Source organism: Cervus elaphus, chromosome 4 (assembly GCF_910594005.1).
Source record: "Cervus elaphus chromosome 4, mCerEla1.1, whole genome shotgun sequence".
Lineage (NCBI taxonomy): Eukaryota > Metazoa > Chordata > Mammalia > Artiodactyla > Cervidae > Cervus > Cervus elaphus.
This window is the reverse complement of record NC_057818.1, coordinates 26246276-26272005: the sequence shown is the minus strand read 5'-3', so window position 1 is coordinate 26272005 and position 25730 is coordinate 26246276. Positions and strand designations below refer to the sequence as shown.

The window sequence follows — 25730 nt, the reverse complement described above, 5'->3', positions numbered from 1 at the left end:
CAGCAGGTGTGCTAAGCTGCTTCGTGTCTGACTCTCTGCGACCCTATGGACTCTAGCCCTCCAGGCTCCTCTGTCCACGGGCTTCTCCAGGCAAGAATACTGGAGTGGGTTGCCATGCCCTCCTCCAGGGGATCCTCCCAACCCAGGGATTGAACCGAGGTCTCCTGCATTGGCAAGTCAATTCTTTATCCCTGAGCCGCTGGGAAAGACACACAGACAAGAGAGGGAGAGGAGAGACAGAGAGATTGAGAGACAGACTGATGGCCAGAGGAGGACAGACAGAGAGGGAAATTCGGATGGACACAGACTCAGAGAGAAGGCTGGAAGAGTTGTGATGGGAGCCCTGTGGGGCTGAGCTGAGCCCCCAGGCTTAGACCCCTGGATCAGGAAAGAAGGGGCTAGGTGCTACCCATTCTCTGCATCCAGAGTTCCCACAAGTCCTCAGCTCCTGGAGGTCTGGGGGGCTAACAGGGGTGGGGACCTTGGGCAGGGAAGGTGACTGAGGGGCTGCCCTGTGAGCCCCATGTGGGGTGGGCTGGGCAAGGGAGGCGACAGGCAGGAAAACCAGGTCATGACAGCAGGTCATGTCCTCTGGGAGCACCTGGGGCTGGGGCTCGGGGACAGACTCTGCACCCAGGAAGGGAGGAGGCTGGAGCCCGGAGGAGCCTGCAGGCCATCACGGTGGTACCTGATCCTCGGGGAGCGCAGGGACGGCTCGGAGGGCATCTGGAACGTAAGGCTGTCAGGAAACGTAGCCCTGGAAGGACACACACCAAGGCCAGTCTCAGCAAACACCTTACCCACTGTCTCAAACTCCAACCTCAGTGCCACTCCCCACCATTCAATCCCTATATGAGGCCTGGGGACAGTCAGACCTTGGTTTCAATGGGTCCTCTTGATTTCCTGGCTGGGGGGCCTGGGACAAATCACTCAGGCTGGCACTAGGAGAATATAAGTGAATTGCCTTAGTTTGCTGCCTGGTGCATAGTGAGTACTCAGTTAACCTTGGCTCTTAGTATCTTTGATCTCATCACCGTCAGTGCCTTCAAAGATGTCAGCCTCAGCGGCAAGCAAGCCGTCAAAAGCTCAGATCCTACAGAAAAAGACTGTAGTCGAACACTGAGTTGAGTTTCTGCCTGTGTGTTGGGCTGGGGCAAACCCAGGAAGGAACCCTGGAGGAGGCAAACACCCTCTAAACGGTCCTTGCACCAAAGGGAGCCCGAAGTTCTGACCAAAATCAGAGCTACAGGCCAGGGGGTCCTCTGGGTTTAGGCTGAAGGGCCTCGGTCTCCCACGAGGAGCTCTCTGGCTACTCCATCCCTGTCTCAGTCTGCGTCTGGTACCCTAGGGCTTTCTTCAGGTACCACTTTGGGAAAGGCTCTTCATTCTTTGAGCCTCCCCTTCAGGGTAGCATCCCAGCCGAGCCTGCTGACTTCCTGCACCTTCGTGAATTTGTCATCCCCACCCGCCACCGCTGAGTTGCACAGTCCAGCTGCACAGGTCAAGAAGGGGACGGTCCGGGCCGAGGGCTGGGCTGGGATGTTGTCAGGGCCCTACCTCTTCTGGATCCCCTCCTGCTCCTCCTGCTCGGGGGCAAACGTGAAGACCACAGTTTTGTGCAGCAGGCTGCAGAGAGAAGAGGGGAGGGAGGAGGCAGGAGGTTTACGGGGCTCCCTGAAGCTCTGCGTCATTTTTTCAGCTGGGCCTCTAAGGGGTCAGCCCCCTGCCTCTAGCTGCAGCACTTCCTCTGATTTGCCCTAACGTCCTCTGAGCTTCCTGGGGGTCTGGAGTCTTTCTACTGCAGAAATTTCACAAAGGTATGGGCCCTCGTTTCCTGGTAAGTCTTTTCTTTCTCTGAAATCAAACTTCAGCTCTGCTTTCTCTCTGGCTCAGGCTGAAATCTCTCTCCCTCCTTCCTGTTCCTCTGTGCCCAGAGGCTGCGGGTGCTTGGCCCCACGTGGGGAGGCCACTGCCGGGCCCAGACGGGCACTGGGCGTCCACGGGAGGCTGTGACTGACAGCACAGCCCTAACCTCGCCTTCCCAACTGAATGTTATAGACACTGGGTTGGCCCGAAAGTTCATTCGGGTTTGAAAAACATGCATGAACTTTTGGGCCAACCCAATATATTTCCAATTACAAAAGTCATACTTCTTCCTGCTGGAGAACTTAGAAAATATAAGAGTAAAGTAAAAAGAAAATAAAGAAAAATCACCCACAATCTCTTCCACATATCAATTACCACTGATGGTATTGATAACATGTGGAATGGGCCCTTCAAGTCTTTTCTCTTCTTAATGCAGTTGACAGTCTTTCTTAAACAATGGATATATTTACAGGTTCTCTTTTAAAAATTAATATTTCAAAGGACAGATGAAGCAAGGGTTACATGATGTTCACAGTTATTGGTGGGAGCTGGGGAGTTCATTATACTATTCTCCCTTTCAGTGTGATTGAAAAGCTTTATTATATAAACAATGAATTAAATTTTTTATGTTTACTTAATAGGCCACAGTCTTCCCTGTGCACTAAAGCTGCAGCTGTATCATGGTTCCCTCAAGTTCTCTCTGGAGGCAACTTAGTCTATTTAACTAATAGCACTAATATCCTATTGTTAAAGATTTAAGTCATTTTCAGTTTTTCCTATTACAACCAAGACAGAGATGAACACCCCTGCAGGACTAAGTGTTTGCACGATCACGGTGACCTCTTCATTATAAATCCCTAGAAGTGAATGGAGTGACATTTGCAACACCATAGGGGCCTTTACTCAATTATTATATACAGCGAACCATGGTCCCCTAATCTACCTCTTGGGTAAACTTGGTCTCCCTTTCCTCCTTTGAGGAGTGTTTAAAGCAGGACCTCCCGACTAAGTTGAGAGCCCCTATGGGTGGGGACCATGTTGACATTTATTAACATCTGTCCTCAGCTGCCCAGATTGAACACAGAGACTTACAGAAATAAGGTTCGGCCCCCTTAGAAGCAGAGTCCCTTGGTCACCGTGTACACGATGTACTGAGGGTCTGATCTCAGGAGAAATCAACAAGGGGCGGAGGGAAGCATAACAGGGCAGATCCTCGGCCAGATCCCTTGGGGTGCAAGAATAGTACTAAAAGTTTGCCCCACCTGAGGCAAGGGGGCTTGTAAGTTACACCTCTGCCTCCATCATCAGCTATTCCTGGTTGGGGGGATAGGGTGGAGGGGTACCCTCCCAGGCATCACTGGATCTTATCTGCCCGGGTCTGTTCTCCAGAAGAGGTATAAGCTGTGAGCGGCCAAAACCTTTAGTAGCTGGGAACGGGCGCCCAGCTGTAAAGGGGGTCTAGGCAGGCAGCAGCAGCTTCTTCTACCAAAGGCCTACGGCCAGAAAGGATGCCGAGCACTTAGAGAGGGATGACGGGACAGCCTGGGGCTCCCCGCTGTGGGTGGCAGTGGGTGATGGTGGTCCACGGGAGTTCATACCTGATATGTAGCTCTGTCAGGGCTTGGCACGTGCTCACCACACTCAGCATACCCAGCACCCCGGCCACAGAAAGCCCATTGTCGCTGAGGCTGTGGGCAGGAGGAGGGAGGCAGCCATCAGCAGGTGGCTAGCGTCCCCGGCCCCAGACAGCTCCAGCCCCCTCCTCCTGGCTCAGCAGCTGTCACTCTTGGAATGTCCTGGGTCCCTAACCAAGGGGTCTCAAAGGCTTCTGGCCCAGGTGAATGATTCAAGAGGCATGTGACCCCCTGCCCCACATAGAGAATAAAGTTCTCCAGCTGGAGCAATAAGCGCTGACTTACTGTTTTTGCCTCTCTGATCCTCAGTTTTCCCATCTGAAAAATAACCACCATTTTAATCCCATTTTTATCAATGGGGGAAACTGAGGCCAAGAAACACTAAGTTCCTTTCCCAGGATCACAGAGCTACTGAGTGACAGAGCCAGGGTCTAAATCCAAGGCCAAGAATCCAAATCACTGTTAACCTCAACACCGCCCCCCAACATAACTCACACTTGATGCTAAGAACCCAACACATCCCACCCAAACAGCACCCTATCCCATACCTTGCATCACCACAGCACATCCAATAGCCCACTACCCTTTCTTGTCATCCCACTGCCACCACAACCCATCCTTTCACCCCCAAAGCATATCCCCACCCTAACATACTACTTTCCCCTCCAACATCCCAACCCAACACACCAGCACCCATTCACCCAATACCCTAAAGCTGCGCCAATAAAACACTGCACCCCACCCACCACGGGGCGGCTGTCAGGGCAAACTGGAACACAAGCTACCGATGTACACTGAGCATGCTCTACACGTACAAGGGGTTTTCATAACGGGACCTGGGTGGCGCATGCCAGAGGCAAGAGCAACACGTGGCCGAACCACTCCAGCTACACTGGAGCTGGGAGAAAGCAGGGGAGGTCACGGAGCAGCATCGCTTCTGGCGGCTGTGGGCATGCGGATCAGGGGTGGCAGGGACCAGCTGGGGCTCTGCTGGGCCCTCCCTGGTACCCGAGAGTGGGGCAGGCAACTCACTCCAGCTTCTTCATGATGTGCAGTTGCGGAGCAGCCTCTGCCATCAGTTGACAGCCTTCATCTTTGAGCTGGTTCCCTGAGAGGCTGAGACAGAGGGGTCTGATGTCCTGTGCAGCTAGGGTGGGGTGCCCCCTCGACCCTCAGCATTCACACAGTCCCTCAATGACTTTAGTCAAAGCGTCACTCCAATAGATGAGACTCAGTTATAAAGAACATTGAAAGATTGTGTACTATACGCCTGAAACTGTCCTAGGTGCTTTCACAATGTTTGGATGTTTAATCCTCATAACAACCCTATGAAGTAGGCACTATTATTACCCTCACTTTACTGATGAGTAAACTGGCTTCCAGAGTGGTTGAAATTTTCGATCAAAGTTGGACCTGGGATTTGAACTCGGGCAGCCTGACTTCAAGGCCCCACCCTCAACTGTTTCCCTATGCTACAACCTACATAATTACTTCTTGTGATGAGCTCCATGCTCATAGGGGGATCTGATCTAATCTGGGGAAAAGAGAAGACTTCCCTGATGTTTGAGCTACTTGCTAGAAAAACTAGGAGTTCAATAGGTAAGGGGTGGGGGAGAGATGGGGGAAGGGGGTTCCTGGTAGCAGGGAGAACACAGTCAAAGACCCTGTGGCATAGCACATTCAAGGACCTGAAAAAGAGCCAGTATGTCCAGGTTAAAGATTGAGTGGGGGCTTCCCTGGTGGCTCAGTGGTAAAGAATCCGCCTGACGATGCAGGAGACATGGGTTTGATCCCTGGTCTGGGAAGATCCCACAAGCTGCGGAACAACTAAGCCCGGGCACCATAATTATCGGGTCTGTGCTCTAGACCCTGGGAACTGCAACTACTGAAGCCTGCCTGCCTAGAGCCTGTGCTCTGCAACAAGAAAAGCCACTGCTATGAGAAGCCCATGCACTGCAACTAGAGGGTAGTCCCCCACTTGCCGCAACTAGAGAAAAGCCTAGTTGAAAAAAAAGCTGCAACTAGAAAAGCCTAGAGAAAAGCCTAGAAAAGTGCAGCAAGGAAGACCCGGCACAGCCACAAAAGAGTAAATAAACAAATTAAACAAAGAAATAAATAAATAAGATTGAGTGGGAAAGTGGGGTCAGATGGGGCTTGTGGGGTTGCGGGCTGGTCTGGGTCATACAGTATTTGAGGATTTGGGCTTTACCCCGAGCAAGGGGAAGGGGCAGGCAGCAATAAAAGGCAGTTCACTGCCAGGTAGAGGTGGCCAGGATGGAGGCAGGGAACCTAGTGAGGAGGCATACAAGTGGAAGATGAGAGTGGTTTAGATTAGGGAGGTGGACGAAGAAGATGGAGAAAAGAGAATAGTCGTGTCATGCCACATGTAGGATCTTAGTCCCAGATCATGTCGGGCCTTAGCTCCCCTATCAGGGATCAAACTCATTCCCCCTCCAGTGGAAGCGTGGAGTCCTAACCACTGGACCATCAGGAAAGTCCCAAGAGAATGTCCCAAGGGAACTATATAGGGGGAAGGACGACTCAGGACAGACTGGCTATAGGAGGAGGGCAAGGGGGCTGAGAGGTTGTCTGATCTGTGTAACCAGGTGGGTGATGAGGCCCCCCTGCAGGTAAGAACACTGGGGGAGGGACAGGCTTGATGGTGGCTGGTGGAGGCTGGTGGAAGCTGGGTGGAAGTATGTGAGTTTGGTAAAAACCAGCTTTTAAGCCTGTCTTGGTTCTTGCAATGGGACAACATCAAGGCTGAAACCTTGGTCATCAAGGCTGCCTTCACCCCATCCATCTTGCCCCACCCCAACTTCAAGCCCACTTGACTTTCTGGGATGATCCTGGCAGGGGTCCCTTCCTGGTGACATGACAGGACCTCCACTGATCCCCAAACCACACTCTCAAAGGCGTCACCCAGGAGCTGGACATCCTGAGAATTTTCTCCAGTCCCAAAGAGGTCATCTCATGCTACTCTGGGAGGAAGACAGGGTGAGGGGACCCTGAGGGTTGTGGTTTAGAAGATAAGACCTAACTGTCATGAGCTTTCTGCTTTGCAGATCTCTGTGAGGATAAGGACAGGAGTCAGACTGAGCCTGAACCCTGGCCTGGAGTCTTCCTAGCTTTGTGACCATGAGCAAATTTACCTTTCTGCGGCTAAATTTCCTCCATTATAAAATGCCCACAGTAGCAGTACTTACATCATAGAGATATAAGGGTTAAATGAGAGGATGTATGTAAAAGTGCCTGGTACATGACAGGTGCTAAATAATGGTAGCCGTTCTGATGATCCGATTCCCCCAAATTCTTAATGAGGAGCATGCCCTTCCCCACACCATCCACCCAAAAGGCCTTGCCTACACTGCCCTTCCCTCCCCTTCCATCTCCTGTCCCAGTGCTCCCCATGATACTCACTCCACTTCATCCAGTTGTGGACCTTCCCGCAGCTGGGCTATGAGCACCTCCACATCATGGACCCCAAGCTGACACTTCTGGAGCCTGAAGTAAAGGTCAGAGCGGAGAAGCTCAAGGTTAGAAGCTACACTATGGCTCCTGTAGCTCTGAGTGTGGCTGCTGGGAGCTAGAGGAGCCAGGAGGCCTGCAGACCTAGGTCTAATCTTGGCCCTGTTTTTCAGTAGCCAAGTGACCTTAGACAAGGCACTTAACCTGTCTGAGACTCAGTTTCCTTCTCTACCAAATGGGGCTAATAACATGTACTTTGCACGGTTTTCAAAACAATTAAAATGAGGTAATGGATATAAAATATTACAGTGCCAAGCACAAAGCAAAGGGCCATTGAATAACAGATTTTAGTGTTGTTCTTAAGACAGATGCTCCTGGTTCAGGCCAGGATGGCTTACTCATATCCTTTTCCTGCCACACATCTGCTTTTCCCTTTATCTTCCCTGCCCCTGCCATGCCTCCTCTGGGAAGGTACCATCTTCCCCACAACATATCCCTCCCCTCAAGGCAATGGATCCCACCAAGGTACCTGAGTGCCAGGCTTCTCCTCTGAGCCTCTTTCCTCTGGTTGTCATTTCCCTGTAAGTCTGGGTCTCTGGCAAGAACAAATCCAACATTGGCTCAGGAGACCCAGGCATGATGGACCAAACCTCTTCCCTTAGTTTCTAGGAAATGATAACCCTACAGCATGACCCACAGTCAATGAGTAACAAAGACAGTTGCTTGAAAGCATTGAAGGTGCTATTCAACAAAGCAGCAGAAAATAAGGTCTGCAGTCAATTGGGACCTTGATTCAAATTCTGGTTCTGACATATTTAGCTGTGTGGCCTTGGGCAAGGCACTTCATCCATCTGAGCCTCCATTTTCTTTTTTCTAAAGTGGGATGACAACATCCAACACATAAAGTGATCGAAGGGTTGAATGAGACAACGTATCGTCGCGTGTCCAGCATAGGCATAAAACTGAAGCTTAGTAGAAAGAAGCTGTTATTGTTCAAGATGTGATAGTCTTCACTTGTACTATTTGTGGTTCAGAAGGCTGGGAGCATGGATGGTACATAGGTGCAGATGGTGGGAAACCAAGAAAGTTCTGGGGGCTGCAGGGAAGCTGGGGCATCATAGGTTTTCATCAACTTCTAGAGCGGTGCTGTCCAGAAGAACTTTCTGCAGTGACAGAAATGTTTTCTACTTGCGGCATCCACCATGGGAGCCACAAGACTCACTCATGGCCATTGAGCCCTTGAACAGTGGCTAAAGTGCCGATGAACTGAAATGTTCATTTTACTTAATGCTAATTAAAATAAAATTAAATATCCAGAGGGGCATCATAGCTCTATGCAGTCAGAGGGTAAAAACATATTGGTCCTCCCAGACCCTTCTGAAAAAAGTGAAAGTGTTAATCGCTCAGTTGTGTCTGTCTCTTTACAACTCCCTGGACTATAGCCCACCAGGCTCTTCTGTCCATGAATTTTTCCAGGCAAGAATACTGGAGTGGGTAGCTACTCCCTTCTCCAGGGGATCTTCCCAACCCAGGGACCAAACCTGGGTCTCCTGCATTGCAGGCAGATTCTTTATCATCTGAGCCATCAGGGAAGGCCCCCAGATCCTTGAATAGGTGAGCAAATTGAGGCTCAGAGCCTTATGAGGACATACAACTTCATTCATCTCTTGAGTCTCACAAGGGGGAGGTGTGAAAGAAACACACACACAAAATTTAATGGGATGGTAACTTCCCTATTTCTGCCCAGCCAGGAATGGCCAAGCTGGAATCCATGAACAGCTGAAACAGCCAGCATTTGCATGGCAACTGGATGCCAGCAGTGTTCTAAGCACTTTAAATGTGTTAATTTATTCAATTCTCAGATCAAGTCTAAGATGCTGAAACCATAATTGCCTTCCTTCTTTTTCAGTTGGAAGTGTTTCCCTGCCTAGTAATGCCAAGCTCACTGTGTCTTCATGCCCTCCCTAAGGGTCTGATCACTCTGAGACTTCTGAGGATACCTTCTCACCACAGGAGCTGGATATGGTCCAGAGACACCAGAGAAAGCTAAATCCTTGGCCAACTCTGAGAAGTAAGTAATTTCTCAGGGAAGCAGTAGCAAGAACCGCCCCCCCCCCCCCCACATGCCAGTTCTTCTTAAGTTTTTTTGCAATTTTCCCCACAGCTGCCTAAGCCCAGATTGCTTCTCAGAATGAGCCCAGACCGGCTCCATCCCCAGCTTCTTACCCTTGTAGCTCAGCAGCTGTCTCTGTGGGTGGGGAGAGGAGGAAGATGAGGTCCGTCTCCCTGCAAGGTCAGACACGGAGCTGTGAAACCAGTACATCACCCCCACCTGTGCACCCCAGGCTGCCCCAAACATCCAGAGAAAGCTGATTTGTAATTCACAGAGAAACAGCAGAATTGGAGAAAGTGCTCAAACTCAGACATATACAATTGTGACTATGTCATTGCTAGATGAATCCTGAGTGTTTTAAAAAGCCAGGAAAACACTTTTTCTTTTTTTGCTAGAAAAACAATAAAAACTAGGACTGCGGAGAGTTTCTACAGGAGTCACAGAGTTTCAGGATTAAGAGGCATGACATTTGATTTTCCCCGTGACCCAAACTGGCAATGGTATTTCAGCACCACGGAGAGCGACATGCGACTCAGGATTCCTTCCACTCTGCCAGTTGTTCCTAGATTTGGTGATTCATTCCCTCTTTCATCCACCCATCCATCTATTTACCTTTCCATTCATTCACTATTTATTGAGTATGAGGTGCCAGCCTGAGTTAGGCTCTGGAGATATCAATGTGAGTAAAACAGACTCACGCATACACACATAGGTCTTAAAGACCAGTGGCCGCCTCCTTTACCCATCCCCTACTCTCTCCTCCCCTTTTTTCAAGACCCCGAAGGCCAGGACCCCAGTCTTGCTCACCTGACCTGGAGCATCCTGATGGTAGGGCACGTGACCGCCACCTTTGTCAAGGAGAGTAGTGTTGACACGGAGACACTGTTGCGGCTCAGGCTGCATGATCGTGGCAAGGGTGCCAGGAATGAATCCCCCTTCCCATCCACCCCAGACTCTCTCTGTCTCCAAAGAATGGGTGGGTGGGGGAGGGTGTCTTAGGCAGGGGCAGTAGAAAGACTGCTTACTCAAGTTTCTGGAGCCGTGGTAGGTGAGAGAGTACCTTCACGATGTCCAGCACTTCCCTGTCCTTGAGCTGATTGTCCTGGAAGCTGCAGAGAGACCAAGGCCCAGCCCCTCAGCCCTGGAGTTGGGAGACTTGGGAGCCCCAGTTGGCAGGTGACAGGCATGGCCATCATCATGCAGGAGACACAAGACAGGGTCCCACAAGAAGTTCATTGTATCCAGCAGTTCCAGGTGGGAGGAGAGGCCCTCTGATTGGCCTCACTTCTGTCCCTGTTCAGTCCCCCTGTGGGAGTTTCTGCCTGGGGGCCCAGGGGATGCAGATGATGGACAGTGAGGTCTCATGAGGAAGGGGTGTAAAGACCCAGGGCCCTGCACTCAGGGCTCTAACTCAGGATCTGCCTGAGACCTGAGTTCATCAGGGTCTCTAGGCTCTCAGGTGATAAGCAGACTGGGACACAGAAGAAGTGGCTTCTGGCCTCATCTCTGATTCTGATTCATCCAGAACCCAAGGTCAAGCACTGTCCTTTCTGACCTCACATTTCCCACCTGTCTGCAACCAGCTCTGCCTGGATTCCGAGCTGGAGGGACAAAAGAGATGAAGAGTGTAAGGGTAGCTCTGTGTGTAACCACTTGGTCAGGACAAAGACTTGGTGACAGTGAACTTGTTGACATTTACTTTTCTTTTGTAATTATTGAGAGTGACCGTCATCTTTTTTCCAATCACCCAGAGTGACCATGAACAAAGACACCCAGCAGAGGGGGCGGAGTAGAGCTCGGTCCAGCTAATGCTCCTCTCAACAACCAGCACACCCAGATGCTGGCTGCATCTGCCTGGACAAAGGGGTGACTTCTAAAGCTCATAACGGTGCCATATAAGGTAGCAGAGGTCCTGCCAGGGAACTGCTGGGGAGGATCCCTGGCCCCACCCTTCTCAGGTCACACATCACAGATACAAGGCAGGAGTATATTCGTGCATATGTGTTTAGATGTGTATGTGGATCTAAGTGTGCAGGCATATTCTGCTGCATGTTTGCATGCAAGTGGGGCACGTACGTAAGTGAGCAGTGAGTTTAAGTGTATATACACACGTGCACTAAAGTGAAGGTATGTGTGTGCTTCGTGCCTTTATGTGTACCCGCCCAGCACCTGCCTACACACTGCCATCCCTTCTCCCAGGGCCACAGAAAGAGGGAAGGGAGCCTCAAAACTCAAGCTCCTTCAAGATGGCCCCAAATATTAGCACTTCTCTGGGAGCCTTGAGTTTGGACCCAGTCCCATCTGTTTCTCAGGCTGATGCCTCCTCTCTCTGGGTCTCACTGAAGAAGTACTGGCCAGACTCTAACGGAATACACAGCACCCAGTCCAGGCCCAAGGGGGGCCCTGGGCACTGAAACCTCTCCTCAGCCAGCAAGCCCTCTTGGAGATCACTCACCTGACCTCCTCCAGCTGTGGGCAGAGGGGCAAAGCCTGCACCAGGTGGCTGATGCCTCGAGCAGTGATCTTACTTCCTGCTAACCTACAGGGGAAGCAAAGATGGTGAGAGGAATGGGGCTGGGGAAGGGGGTAGGCCAGGAATCTGCCCTGTGTAGGGTTGAGGGAAGGGAGGGGAGTTTCAAGCATCCCCAGCTGAGGATGCGTCTTGGTTCCAAAGCCTGACTCACCCCAGCTTCTTCAGGCTCCCCATCGTTGGCAAGCTCCTGGAGAGGGCTTCTGCAAAGGCGTCCCCACACTTCCTACTCTTAAAGCTGCCACAGGAAGAGGCAAAGTGGCAGAAGATCAAGGATGGGCAGGGCTTAGAGGAGGCCATCATTTACCCCTCCTCTGAGAGGAGGAATTTAATTCAGTAATGGCAGTAGCAGCAGTAGTGATAGTTGTTGTAATTGCTGCAGTGGTAACAAATACATATATGGCAAACACTGCCGACTGTCCACCAAAACCTACCCTCCACTACAGCTGTGACTGTGAACATCATTTTCCAGACAGAGGTGGTGTTTCCCAGCCTCGCCTGCAGCTCAGTATTGACCATACGACTCCAACTATGTTGTCACCACTGGAATGGGGGTGGAAAGGATGTGCCCTAGTTCCAGGATCAGCTTTAACACATTGGGCATGACTAATCCATCTTTTCTCTTCACTTTTCCCCCATGCCAGAGCACAGGTGTGTCTGTGACCATGCAGATCAAGATACCCTAGGAGATGATGGAGCAACCATGGAAGGAACCCAGGCCCCTGCATAATCATGGGAGCTGAGCCATCCCACTGACCTGGACCATTTACTTCTGAGTCTTCTATAAGAACAACAATAATAAAAACTACATTATTTAATCCACTGTATTTGGCCAGGGAAGAGATGGTTTCTTTGTTACTGTACCCTAACCTTTTTTTTCTAGCTACTACACATATTGAGCCTTTACTCTGTGCTGGGAATTGTGTTAAGGGTTTTTCATGCATTCTCACAACAACCCTATGTGTTAGGTACAATTACTGATTCATTTGAGGGATAGGGAAACTCAGGTTGCAAGGTTAAAGAACCTGTCCAAACCCAATAGATTGTAACAGCACAGCCTGGATTGGTGTTCCAGCCCATGACTGAGGGAAAGAAAGGGAAAGATTGAATCCAGAAACCATGACTAGAGGACATCTAACTAGACCCCAGAGTTCCTGGCAAGGCATGGAGCTTCCTCACTGTGTTGTAAGCTAAAGGGCAGTAAGGAGGGGCCCATCGGTTCTTTATATAATCAATTAATTAATTTGGTCATGCCACATGGCTTCTGGGATCTTAATTCCCCAACCAGGGACTGAACCTGCACCCTTGTCATTGAAAGCATGGTGTCCTAACTGTTGGACAACTGGAGAAGTCCCTGCTGTGATAGTCAAGATTCTTGCTCTGCTTCTTTCAGCAAGGGTCTGCCAGACTGGCTGGCCTCCACTCCCCACAAAGTCCAGTTCTCTCCCAGGGATGGTCCCAGGTCCTCCCCAGAGCTCCCCTGTCCTCACTCTCACCTGAGATTCTCTACCTGCCCACAGCCTGCCAGGGTTTCAGGGCAGCGGGGCTCCAGGGGGCAGCCCTCAAAATCCAGATGGATGGGGCCATCCCTGTGCCCCAGGATGTTGGTCAGGGAGGCCAGGTCAGCGTAGGTCAGCAGGAAGTTGTGGAAGGGCAGCTGCTGGGGGAGGCTGTGGGCCATGAAGCGAGCCAACTCAGGCTCCTGCGTCTCACCCACACAGTGACACAGCTCGACAACCTTGGGCCCCGTGAGCCGACGGGTGGCCAACTTCCTCAGGGCCTGCAGGACTGCCGCCTGCTTGGCAGCCACCCACTCCTCCTCCTGCTGAGCCAGGAGGCTGAGGAAGGCACGGCAGGCGTGGGACGCCAGGCCGGCCAGAAAGGTGGGAAGGTGGTCCAGCAGGCCCAGCCTGGCTTTGGTCCGCTGCACCCAGCGAGAATGCAGGGTGACGTATTGGCTGAGGGCCTCTCTGTCCACCTGGGGGCTGGCCATCAGGTGCAGGGCCGCGAAGAACTCCTGCAGGCTGAGGTGGGAGAAGGCGTAGCCCATGTCCTGGTGCCCGGGCCCCGTGCACACCCCGAAGGAGGTCAGCAGGCCGAGGGCAGCCCCAAAGGCCAGGGTGGATGCAGGGATGTCTCCTGCAGAGAAGATGACCTTCCCTGACTCCAGGCCACTCAGGGCCACCTCCCCGAGACCCAGCAGGGGCTCAGCAGGCAGGACCCCTCGGGGGTTGAGGGTGAGGAGCATCTGCACGTAGTTCTGCGTCATGGTAGGCAGGAGGGCCGCCGACTGGCCTGGAGACCTGTCCGGGAGCAGGTGATGGAGGCAGAGGCAGGCGACTCGGCACAGCGCGGGCACCGCACACAGGCTCCTGAGGTGTCTGTCCGCGCGCAGCTCCGCCAGGGCCGCCTCCTGGGACGGCTGGTCGCTGAAGAAGTGGTTCACGTACTCCTCCACCCGCGGGCCGTCGAAGCCCCACATGTGGACCGTGGCCACCTCGGTGGGCAGGCAGGCGGGCAGCTTCCCTGGACGGGACATGGCCATCACCCAGCAGCCAGGCAGGAGGGTCCCACGGCAGAGGCGGGAGAAGAGGGTGAGGGCGGACGCCGGGTCCTCCGGATCCGCGGTCTCCTTGTCGGAGCAGGGCTGGAGGATCTCGTCCAGCCCATCGAAGATCAGCAGGATTCCATCCGCGTTCTCCTTCAGGTGCTGGAAGACAGCCTCGGGGCTGGCCTCGGGCCTCAGGTACACATCAAAAAGGAGCTGCTGCAGCGTCAAGGAACCTGTGATCAGGTTGAGCTGGCGAAATTCGAAAAGGAACACGGCCTGGAAGCGGTCCAGCTCACCATCAGCCCACTTCCGGCAGAGCCGGTGGGCCAGCGTGGTCTTGCCCATGCCCGCCTTCCCCAGAAGCACCCTCACTCTCGGGCCCTTGCTGGCCTTGGTACTGAAGAGGTCCCGAATGTTCACGAGGGTGCCATCTTCTGCCTTGGGGTCCCCTGTCACGGCACCCTCCTGTGTGTGGAAGGGCGCCGAGGTGCGGCTCCACTGCAAGATTGGAGGGACGTAGGCTTGGTGGAAGGCCAACGGCTGCCCAGGCCCGGGGGTCCTGTCGCCATAGCGCTGCTGGGCAGAAGTTCTCAGTAGCTGCAGGTACCTCTCGGCCAACTCTGCAGGGGACAGGGAGATGGCATGAAAGCAGAAGGCCTCCCTAACCCCAGCTCCCCTTCCTCCCCCCAGCCCCCCTCCCCCTCATCAGGTGGTTGGGATCCTGTAGCCTCAGCTCTGCATGTGTGTGTGGGTGTGGGCATGGAGATGGCAAGGGCACACGGGTGGTCTTGTGCCACCCAAATTCCCAGAATTAACTGGCTGTACAGAAGCACAGGCTTTGGCTGCCATTCACACATGGAAATAATGAATGGGGACGTGTGGATCATGGCTCTTGTTTGTTTTGCAGCAACGCAAGTGGCGTAAAGTTTTCAAAAAGATGGGAGAGAGGAAGGGGGGGCGCTTCCTTGGCAATATCTTATTGGAACAAACTTTTATGATGATTCCGGAGTAACCTGCCTTTGCCACCACCACTCCCCCCAACACTTCAGTTCTGCGAGGTCGAGGAGAGCACCAACCACCTATGGACCCAGGTTATGACCAATCAGAACTTCTAAAACCAGTCAGTAGTCAACACCTACAGTGCCAGGTGTTGACTTGAACTGCTGAGTTATTTGGGAGACCTTTGGTAACTCAGGGGAGGGCTCAGGGTCACTGCTGAGGGACACTGGAGATGCCCACAGGGAGGGGGGACCCCTGACATAGTGTCCTGTTTTATATAGATGTGAATCCTCTGACCAGCTGTGAATCCTCTGGCTATGCCTGATGGGGCTGGGTATCACAGCTGGTGGGACAACTGGTGGAGAATGAGGGAAGCTTCTGTCTGTCCTGACTGGTCCTCAGTAGCTTCCATGTCTCCCCAGTGACCCCCAAGGCTTCTATCCCAGCATCCAGCTGAGCCCTAGCCCTAACTAGGCTCTCAATGAGGTCATGCTGGTCACATCCCTGGGGTTCCCTAAACCCTGAGGACCTGGAAGCATCCCCAGAAAAGCCTGGATGATGGAGCTGCGACCGCCAGGATGCTTTGAGCTCCCTCGTCTCTGCAGAAGCCCTGCCCCTGGGGGCTTGGCAAGGTCTCCCTGCCAGATCCACTTCTGTCCTCTGCTCACCCAGGACCTCCTGGGAGCCTGGAAGACAAGAGCCCCTGACCAGCTAGAAGCCTGTGATCAGGGGACAGAGTCCAGGGTCTGGGTCCTTGCCCCAAGGCAATTCACTTCCCACCTTGGTACCCACCTTGTTGCTGCTTCCTGAGCTGTTTTGGACGAGGTGAGGACCCACAGCTCTGATGAGGCCGCTTGAGGCCTGGAAGGAAAGAAAGGAGGAGTTAAGGGGTGAGGTTTGGGGGCCCGGGCTGAGGAGGTACCCAGCACTTTCAGGGAGCTCCAATCCACAGACAGGCAGCAGCCAGACAAGTATATCTACACTCAAGGACTGAGTGAAGGCCGACAGCAAGCCAAGGCTGTGTCCACATCAGCTTCTGTCTGCAGAGGGGTCCCTGGGCCCAAGTGAGAGGGCTGGAGGCTCTGGGCCTGGGGACCTCCCAGACCAGAATGCAGGGAGCCGGGCCCGCAGCCAACAGCCTTAAGCACTAAACGGCTTGGAAAGGACCCAGCTCTGTCAACGGCACCCCTGGTTAGAAAAGTGGAGCTTCCCCCAGGCTTGGTCAGGCCTGTGCCCGCCCTCCTGCCCCCGTGTGCTTTATCCCCCCTTAGTTCCCCTCTTCCACATGTCCTCACTGCTCTTACTAGTCTCATGAGTTCTTGTCTGGGTGCATGGATTTTCAAGAGCTAATACTTTTCTGAAGAGGTTGGGAAAGGAAGGAGAACAAGAATGAAGGGGAGACAGAAAGGAAGGGAGGAAGAAAGATAGAGGACGAAGAAAGGATTTTAAGAAGTAAAGCAGGGGACTTCCCTGGTGATCCAGTAGTTAAGACTTCACCTTCCAATGTAGGGGGTGCGGGATTGGTCCCTGGTAGGGGAGCTAAGATCTCACAAGACTCAGGACCAAAAAACCAAAATGCAGAAGTAAAGTTGTAACAAACGTAATAGAGACTTTAAAAATGGTCCACATTAAAAAAAAAAAGTCTAAAATAAAATAAAAGAAGTAGTGATCAATCAGACTGGCCCTGAAGCAGGCCCCTTACCCTGCCAGGTGTTAAATTTGTAGTTGCTGGTTTGTGGGGAAAGCCAGGGGTCCCAAAGAGGGGCTGCAGTCAGTCTAAGAGTGTATGCATATATATAAATATAGCCAAGTGTGTATACTTGGCTACATTGTGTGGCTTGCAGGATCTTTGTTCCCCAGCCAGGGACTGATCCTGGGCCCTTGTCAGTGAGAGCACAGAGTCCTAACCACTGGACTGCCAGGGAATTCCCTTGTATTTCAATATTTTAATAAGTCTTCTACTAATAAGGGACTCATTAGCTAAATATCAACCAGACCTAGTTACAGCCAGGTGACAATTATGCCATCTCAGTGATAAGGGACAGAAGGACCAGGTATCAATTTTGACTTGTTGGGGAGCTAGGATAGGGCTTCCCTGGTGGCTCAGTGGTAAAGAATCAGCCTGTAATGGAGGGAACATGAGTTCGATCCCTGGGTTGGGAAGATCCCCTGGAGCAGGGAATGGCACCCCACTCCAGTATTCTTGCCTGGAGAGTCCCATGGACAGAGGAGTCTGATGGGCTATGGTCCAAAAGGATGTTTTCTGTTAAAGCCTGGTGCTGTTCCTACCATGTACACGTGTAAGTAAAAAGTCAGTAATTCTATAGAAATAAAGGTTCTGAAACCACAGAAACATCATACTCAATGGTCAAAGACTATAAGTGTTTCCTCTAAGATCAGGAAAAAGGTATTCACCACGCCTATTCAACATAAAACTGGCAGTTCTAGCCAGAGCAATTAGGTGAGCAAAAGAGATAAAAGACGTCCAAATTGAAAAAGAGAAGTAAAATCATCTCTGTTTGTAAATGATAGGATCTTATATGTAGAAAACCCTAAAGACACCACAAAAAAAAAAAGCTGTTAAAATAAATGAAACCAGCAAAGTAGCAGGAATAAAAAGTCAACACACAAAAGTCAGCTACATTTCTATACACGAACAATCTGAGGAAAAAACTACCAAAACAATTCCATTTACAATAGCATCAAAAAGAACCAGTACTTAGGAATTAACTTAACCAAGGAAGGGAAAGATTTGTACAATGAAAACTACAAAATGTTGCTGGAAGAAATGAAAGAAGATATAAATAAATGAAACGATATCATATACTCATGGATTGGAAGACTTACTAATGTTGAAAATATCAATACTATCCCCTGGAGCAGAAAATGGCAGCCCCCTCCAGTATTCTTGCCTGGAGAATCCCACAGACAGAGGAACCTGATGGTTACAGTTTAAGGGGTCCCAAAGAGTCAGACATGACTGAGTGCCTCTCACATGGCCTGATGGTTGTGCAACAATGTGAATGTGTTTAATACACTGAACTGTACACTTTAAAATGGTTAAGATGGTAAATTTGATGCTATGTAATTGACCATGGTTAAAAAAGAAAGATGGAACAAAAAGGAAAGAAAAGTTCTGAAGAGTGTGGTGAATCAGTGAGATGGACCATCTGATCACTGAGCTCTCTGTGCCCCACCAGAAAACCAGTCAGAGGCTCCCTGGGTGTGGACGGCAGACTATGGGTGTCAGGCCTGAGGGTGTCCGAATGGTGAGAGGCCTGCCTCTGTGGGCTTGGAGCCTGAGGCCCTGAGGTTTGGGAACAGGGAAGTGAGAACGGGCTTCCCCAAGTGAAACCAAGTGGGGGATTCCGGCAGTGGCTAAGGGCGGGCTGCCAACCTCAAACTCTCCCAGGAGGCTCCAGGTGAGACCCATGGGAAAAGCTATCAGACATGCCAAAGCCTGAGGGGCAGAAACGGGGTACAGGCGAGGCTGGGAGCCCTGGTGAGGGGCATGGGAAATGCGCAAATGGGTCTAAGCATGAGGAGGCTAGTTTACGGAAAATGGCTCTGACCAGCTACCACCAGCCTGTTCTGGGTTTGAGGTGGGGGACTTAGCGTGCACCCACCCTCCACATCCCACCCCTACTCCCCAACCCCAGGCCTTACCAGGGTGGAGCTGAGAGTCTGATTGGCTTTCCTCGCCAATTTCCAGAAAACTGGGGAAGCCTGAAAGAGGGAAGGAGATGATATGCCATAGGGATGTGCGAGGATGTCCTGGGACCAGCTCTGGCCCCATGTCTGGCTCAGGGCTCATCCCTCAGGGGGTGTTCCTAGCAAGCCAGAAATCTATACTTGGCAATCTGTGGAGGGCACAGCTGGCAGTGAGCCCTGAAGTCAGCTGTGGGCAGAAATACGTGCATATCTAAAGGTCTGTGCACATACAAGTAAGTGGGTGCATGCACATGTGTTCATTCATGCCTGTGCACAAGTACACACCTGTGTATCCACGCATGTGTACACTGTGCACCCCCACCTGGCCTGTACTCTGCCTGTAGAGTTACTGAGTGAGCTCTCGCTTCCTCTCCAAGAACACAATCACTGTTCTGAGCTTCCCCACAGTGCTCTGTAAATGGAAGAGCCCAAGGGACGTTCACTGAACAGGACAGAGTCCAATCAGCCTGCCCCTAAGTGGCGGCCAGAGGGCTCTCCCTAGGACTGTTTTTTCTGCAAAAAGAAACCTCTTGGGCAGTATGGGCTATCAGGAATTTCCTGGCAGGAAGGAGTCACCTGGTCCTTTCTCTCTGCATCCTGCCTTTCTGGGCAACTGGGGTGGTACCAGGTGGAAGGAGGAGTCCTCCAGGCCCCCAGCAGACTCGGTAGTATTAGGGCATTTGCTCTGGGAGGTGTACAGAAACACGGAAGTTTGTTCCTGGTTGGCCACACATCTCTGTGTGACCCAGGCAAGTCCTGGCCTCGCCTGGGGCTCTCTGGCTCCCCCGGCCCTGGGCACTAGCTGGCAGCATTGCACCTCCCATGGCCACTCTTACCGTCTTCGTGGCCCCACGTGCTCATCAGCGGCACCTCCATGTCCAGCGGCACATCCTGCTCCATGCACAAGCAGTGGATGAATGACTTCCAGGTGGTCGGACCCTGGGTATGCAGCTTTTGGAGTATCAGGATGACCCTCTGTGTGGGGTCTAGGGCCTGATTTCCAGAGCCCAGGTCCACGTTGGGGAGGAGTAACTTCACCTTGGCGTTTAGCCATTCTAGGTCTCTGCTGAGCAGCCTCACGAGACATCCATGCAGGTTCCTGGTGCCCAGTTGTAGACTAATGGGGTCCATGAGGAGCTGACCCTGCAGGGACCAGGTAGGCAGGTGAGCTGCGAAGTAGGTGAGCTGGGGGACAGGTAAGCTGGGGGAAAGCCAGGAGCAGCAGTCAGAAACCACTCCCCACAGCTAAAGAGAAGAGAAGCGATGGACACAGAAGATAGAGAAGTGGTCTCTCTGTAGTGTCTTGATGCCATTGCCCAGAGCTCAGGCCCAGAAATTAATCTCCTTCTTCTGTATTCTCTGCCAAAATAATCCATGCCTATGTCATGGGTCTGGATGGTTTAGTTCATCCCCTGTGGATGATGCCCTGATAATGCTTTATTTGTTCTTATTTCTATGGACCCATTTGTGCTGCTCTCTGTCTGAGCTAAGTTTTCTCTGGCAGAGACAACTAGCTGTCCCCCCATATTTGTTCTTCTCTTCTTTCTTAGTACTAGAACCCCTAAATATTCCCTAGTTATCTGAAATAGACTATTTCCCAGCCTCCCTTGCAGCTAGATATACTCATGTAATTAAATTTTGGCCAATGAGATGTCAGTGGAAATGTTGTATATCATTCTTAACCTCTTCTTGTTGACTGGAATGCCGATGTGATGGCCAAACCTTGGGCAGCCATATTGGGTTGTGAGGTAGAAGCCAGCACTGAGGAAGGTGGAGAGTAAAGCTTTCCTGTCCTGGACTCTCTGACTTTGAATTTCTAATACATGACAAGGAAATTCATTTCTGTACTGTTTAAAGTACTGTTGCTTAGGCCCTTTTGCTATTCACAGTGAAATATAATCCTAGCTAATACAGACCCTCTCTTCTCTCTAAGCAAATTCTCCCCTTCTAAATTGGAACTCAAACAACTTGCTGGTAGGAGTATTAAAATGAGGCAAGGAGCACTTATTTTGTGAAAGCTTAAAAAGTCTGAAGACCCTTTGATTCAGCAATTACATTTCTAATATGCTGGCATTGGGACACAATCATCGACTTAAACAGAATTTTTAGTTACAAAGCTGTGCACTGTAAGAGTATTTTTAATAGTTAAAAATTGGAAGCAACCTAAATATCCAACAGTTAGAGATTAACTGGTTATCCATCACATGGTGGAATATACTAGAACATTTCCAAATGTACTTTCTGGCACTATTGTCTTGAGATAAAAGCTCAGAAAGCATTTACTGTGTGTTAGGCACTGTTTTATGTGCCTTATGTGTCTCATCGAATCCTCACAACTCCAGAGACTTCATTTCTAACTCTGAAAAAGATAGGAGGCCCAGGCAGGGACCAGCCTTATTAACTCCCAGACGCTGGGGCCAACATCATGTATTCTGGGGTTCAGACTCCAGCTTCTCCCTTGACCCCCAGCAGAGACCTAGTGGGCACATATCCCCAGCTCCTTCTGGTCACCCCTCTTCAACCAAACTAATAGCAACAACTCCTTGCTCAGGCACAGAGTTTGAGACTTCAAGAAATATGCTCACATCTATGGCGTGGGCAGGGATCACGGTCCCCACTCAACAGATGAAAAGGCTAAGCTGGGGACAGGTAAAGGACATACGGAGATCATCACGTAAGTCCATGGAGGACACATGCTCAGAACTGAGATTTCTTACCTCTCAGGCCAGTTAATTTCCAAGGCTTGGGAACCCTAGGCGGCACCAGACAAGGGCTAATCCCTGGCCTCTGTGTGATCTTGGCACAAGGATGAGACCACGGCCTTCGGCATGGCTTCTTTTCCGGGCTAGAGTGTCCAAAGTCCATGTGGCCCATAAAGAACTCATCCAGGGCAGCAAGGTGCCAGGCGGAAGTGAGGAGTGCCTGGATGGTATAATTTCTGGGAAAGTCCTTCAAATTCCAATTTCTCCCCCAGCCAGTCTAACATGATGCCTTTGTTTCCACCATGAGTGCTCTGTCCCCTTGGAGAAAGACATTAAGCTCTTTAAAAATAACCAGCCCTGGAAGAAAAAACACGTTATATCATTATTGGTCATTGTGAAAGTCAGTAGCAAACAGCCTTGGAAACAGAGGATTATAGTAGAAAGATCCTCAGTGAAGGGATGGTCACGGACCTGGCTCCCTGGTTCATCACAGATGATCTAGGATGTCCACAGAGAGGGTCTCCTAAGTTCCTGGGCCAAGTCCTGGAGCTGGAGTTTCAGGTTCTTTCCATAGGCTAGGCTCCTAAGAGAGGAGACAGACCACTCTATCATCATTATTCCGCATCCGAAGAGGAATTCTGTAAAGAAGGCACTGACCCTTATTCCTAACTCCTCTGAGGACATCAACCCAGAAACAGCCTTCTCATCTTCATGTACAGATCTTATTCTTCCCCAAGCAAGATTCTTCTTGTCCCTGGACTGGGCACAGCCCAGCCCTCCACGGTGTCACTTCCCGCCACATCTGGCCCAGAGGATGCCCCTCTTACTCTGCCAGTTTGAATATTCCCCTTACAGTGACCTGTTACATCACTAAATACCCCTCCAATCCAGTAGATTTATTACAACTAATTTATGATATGAAGATGGAATAACCCTTACCAAAGATGTCAGCCTTCTTTCCTAATAAAACCTCAAAGAGGTTAGAATGTGCAGTTTTCTCTCTTAATACATCATGAAGAAGTTTCTAAATAATTGAGAGTAAACATCCTTCTTAATGAGAAAACCCAGAGGTACTGATCACTGTCTCACCAAGAGAACAACAAAATGATGATCATTTTATTAGTTTTATTTTATTAGCTCCTTTATTATAATAACTATAAATGAAGTATGACCTGTAGAAATTGTGAATCACTGTAATTTATATAATATTTTATATTAACCATATCTCAATAAAAAATAAAATAAGGACATCCCTGGTGGTACAGTGGATAGGAATCTGCTTGCCAATGCAGGCAATGTGGGTTTGGTCCCTGGTCTGGGAAAATTCCACATGCCATGGAGCAACTAAGCCCGTGTGCTACAACTCCTGAGCATGCACTCCAGAACTCCTGAGCCTGAGGGCTGGGACTACTGAAGCCCACAGACTAGAACCTCTGCTCTGCAACAAGAGAAGCCACAGCAATGAGAAGCCTACAGGCCTCAACCAGAGAGTAGTCCCCGCTCACCACTTTTAGAGAAAGCCCATGGCAGCAATGAAGATCCAGCATAACTGAAAATGAAAATAAGCAAATAGCGCTTCCCCGGTGGTTCAGTGGTAAAGAATCCACCTGCCAACGCAGTAGACACAGGTTCATTCCCTGATCTGGGAAAAGCCCACATGCTGTGGGCCACAACCATTGGGCCTGTGCTCTAGAGCCCAGGAGCTGCAACTAGTGAGCCCACATGCCACAAGTACTGAAGCCTGTGCTCTGCAACGAGGGAAGCCACGGCAAGGAGAAGCCCGAGCACTGCAACTAGAGAGTAGCCCCCGGCTGCCACGACTCAAGAAAAAAGCCCCAGCAGTAATGAAGACCCAGAACAGCCATAAATAAATAAATAAGTCTAAAATAAAATGACACTGGTACAAACGTCTATGAAACAGCTTCGGCGATCTTGTCTAACAGTAAGGGACGGACAAAAGAAAAGATGGATAAAAAGTATGTGGAAGAATGGAAGAAAGGCAAAAGATCAAAGGATGCACTGATGGAGTATCTAAGAAGTATGAGGAAGGTAACAACAAAGTTCCAGACTTCAGATCAATCCACATCAACAGGGTACATTTTTTTTTCCATTTATTTTTATTAGTTGGAGGCTAATTACTTTACAATATTGTAGTGGTTTTGTCATACATTGACATGAATCAGCCATGGATTTACATGTATTCCCCATCCCGATCCCCCCTCCCACCTCCCTCTCTACCCGATCCCTCTGGGTCTTCCCAGTGCACCAGGCCCGAGCACTTGTCTCATGCATCCAGCCTGGGCTGGGGATCAGTTTCACCCTAGATAATATACATGTTTCGATGCTGTTTTCTCAAAACATCCCATTTTATGGAGAGCCCAGAAATAAACTCACACAGCTACGGTCAATTAATCTTTGACAAAGGAGACAAGAATACAATGGGGGAAAGACAGTCTCTTCAGCAAGTGGTACTGAAAAAGTTGGACAATTGTATGTAAATCAATGAAATTGATTTACACCTCACACCATGCACAGCAATAAATTCAAAATGGCCTAACAATTATACAACATGACACCATAAAACTCCTAGAAGAGAACATAGGCAAAACCTTCTCTGACATAAACAGCACCAATATTTCCTTAGGTCAGTCTCCCAAAGCAATAGAAATAAAACCAAAAATAAATGAGACCTAGTCAAATATACAAGCTTTTGTATAGAAAAGGAAACCATAAACAAAACTAGAAGACAACCTATTGACTGGGAGAAAATATCTGCAAATAATGCAATAGACAAGGGCTTAATTTCCAAAATATACAAACAGCTCATACAACTTGGTAACAAAAGAAACAATTCAATCAAAAAACGGGCAGAAGATCTAAATAGATATTTCCCCAAAGAAGACACATAGATGGCCAATAGGCACATAAAAAGATGTTTAACATTGCTAACTATTAGAGAAATGCAAATCAAGACTATGATGACATACCATTTCACACCAGTCAGAATGGCCATCATTAAAAAGTCTACAAATAACAAATGCTGGAGAGAGTGTGGAGAAAAGGGAACCCTCCTACGCTGGTGTAAATTGGTGTAGCCACTATGGAGAACAGAATGGAAATTCTTTAAAAAACTAAAAATAGAGTTACCATGTGATTCAGCAATCCTACTCCTGGACAAAACCCAGACAAAACTGTAATTCAAAAAGATACACATACCGCTCTGTTCATAGCAGCACTATTTACAATAGCCAAGACATGAAAACAACCTAACTGTCCATTGACAGATGAATGGATAAAGAGTATGCGGTACATATATACAATGGAATACCACTCAGCCATAAGAAGAATGAAATGGTGCCATTGGCAGCAACATGAATTGAACGAGAGATTATCAAACTAAGTGAAGTAGGTTAGAAAGAGAAAGAGAAACAGAATATGATATCACTTATATGTAGAATCTAAAATATGACACAAATGGAACAAAACAAGAACAGACCCACAGAGAATAGACTTTGGTTGCCAGTGGGGAGGGGCAGTGGGGGAGGGAATGGATTGGGAGTTTGGGATAATCAGATGCAAACTATTATGCGTAGAGTGGATAAAAGACAAGGTCCAGATTCTTTACCATCTGAGCCACCAAGGAAGCCCATGTATAGCACAGGGAACTACGTTCAATATCTATAATAAACCATAATTGAAAAGAATATGAAAAATAACACAGACATATGTATAACTGAATCACTTTGCTGTATAGCAGAAATTAACAACACTGTAAGTCAACTATACTTTAATAATATAAATCTTAAAAAAAGAAGAGCACATTCTAATATAACAGAGGTAAGTACTGTACTTGGAAATAAAAACAAAAAAATATAGCCAGTTGAAGAGCTATTGGGGTAATAATGGTTTTCTTAAAAAAGAAAACTGTCAGATTCTAACAGAAGAAATGAAGAAAAGCATGAAAAAATTGAGATAAAGCCTTGCTATGGACTGAATGTTTGTGTTCCCCCCAGATTTATATGATGAAGCTTAAGTCTGCAATGTAATGGTGTTTGGACACAGAGCCTTTGGGAGGTAATTAGGTCATGAGGATGGAGCCCTCATGATGGAGTCAGTGCCCTTATAAGAAAAGGCAGGAGAGATGTGCTTCCTCTCC

General features: G+C 49.8%; 1 protein-coding gene and 1 long non-coding RNA gene across 7 annotated transcripts in view; one reads left to right on the top strand and one right to left on the bottom strand.

Moving 5' to 3' along the window:
* The window catches only part of NLRC5 (NLR family CARD domain containing 5), an 86144-nt gene that overhangs the window by 35359 nt on the left and 25055 nt on the right, over positions 1-25730 (bottom strand). For 2 of the 5 annotated variants that reach the window (XM_043898538.1, XM_043898540.1), the window contains exons 2-19: positions 22046-22157; positions 21590-21931; positions 19709-20015; positions 18828-18887; positions 15954-16022; positions 13108-14782; positions 11766-11849; positions 11537-11620; positions 10107-10190; positions 9889-9978; positions 9195-9254; positions 7498-7563; positions 6921-7004; positions 4533-4616; positions 3465-3554; positions 1558-1626; positions 876-941; positions 689-757 (exon numbers count right to left, since the gene is read on the bottom strand). In XM_043898538.1, the coding sequence (XP_043754473.1) occupies positions 689-757; positions 876-941; positions 1558-1626; positions 3465-3554; positions 4533-4616; positions 6921-7004; positions 7498-7563; positions 9195-9254; positions 9889-9978; positions 10107-10190; positions 11537-11620; positions 11766-11849; positions 13108-14782; positions 15954-16022; positions 18828-18887; positions 19709-20003 (3029 nt within the window). In that variant the 5' untranslated portion in view covers positions 20004-20015; positions 21590-21931; positions 22046-22157. Of the gene's footprint in view, positions 1-688; positions 758-875; positions 942-1557; positions 1627-3464; positions 3555-4532; positions 4617-6920; positions 7005-7497; positions 7564-9194; positions 9255-9888; positions 9979-10106; positions 10191-11536; positions 11621-11765; positions 11850-13107; positions 14783-15953; positions 16023-18827; positions 18888-19708; positions 20074-21589; positions 21932-22045; positions 22158-25730 lie in introns of all 5 variants that reach the window. The other 3 variants (XM_043898541.1, XM_043898542.1, XM_043898539.1) reach the window with 2 other exon arrangements.
* Positions 1686-12626, top strand: LOC122691752. 2 transcript variants are annotated; one of them, XR_006340498.1, is made up of 3 exons: positions 1686-1817; positions 8878-9039; positions 12256-12626. It is a non-coding gene; the product is annotated as an uncharacterized LOC122691752 (long non-coding RNA). The 2 variants fall into 2 exon arrangements; XR_006340499.1 differs by having other exon boundaries at positions 1715-1837.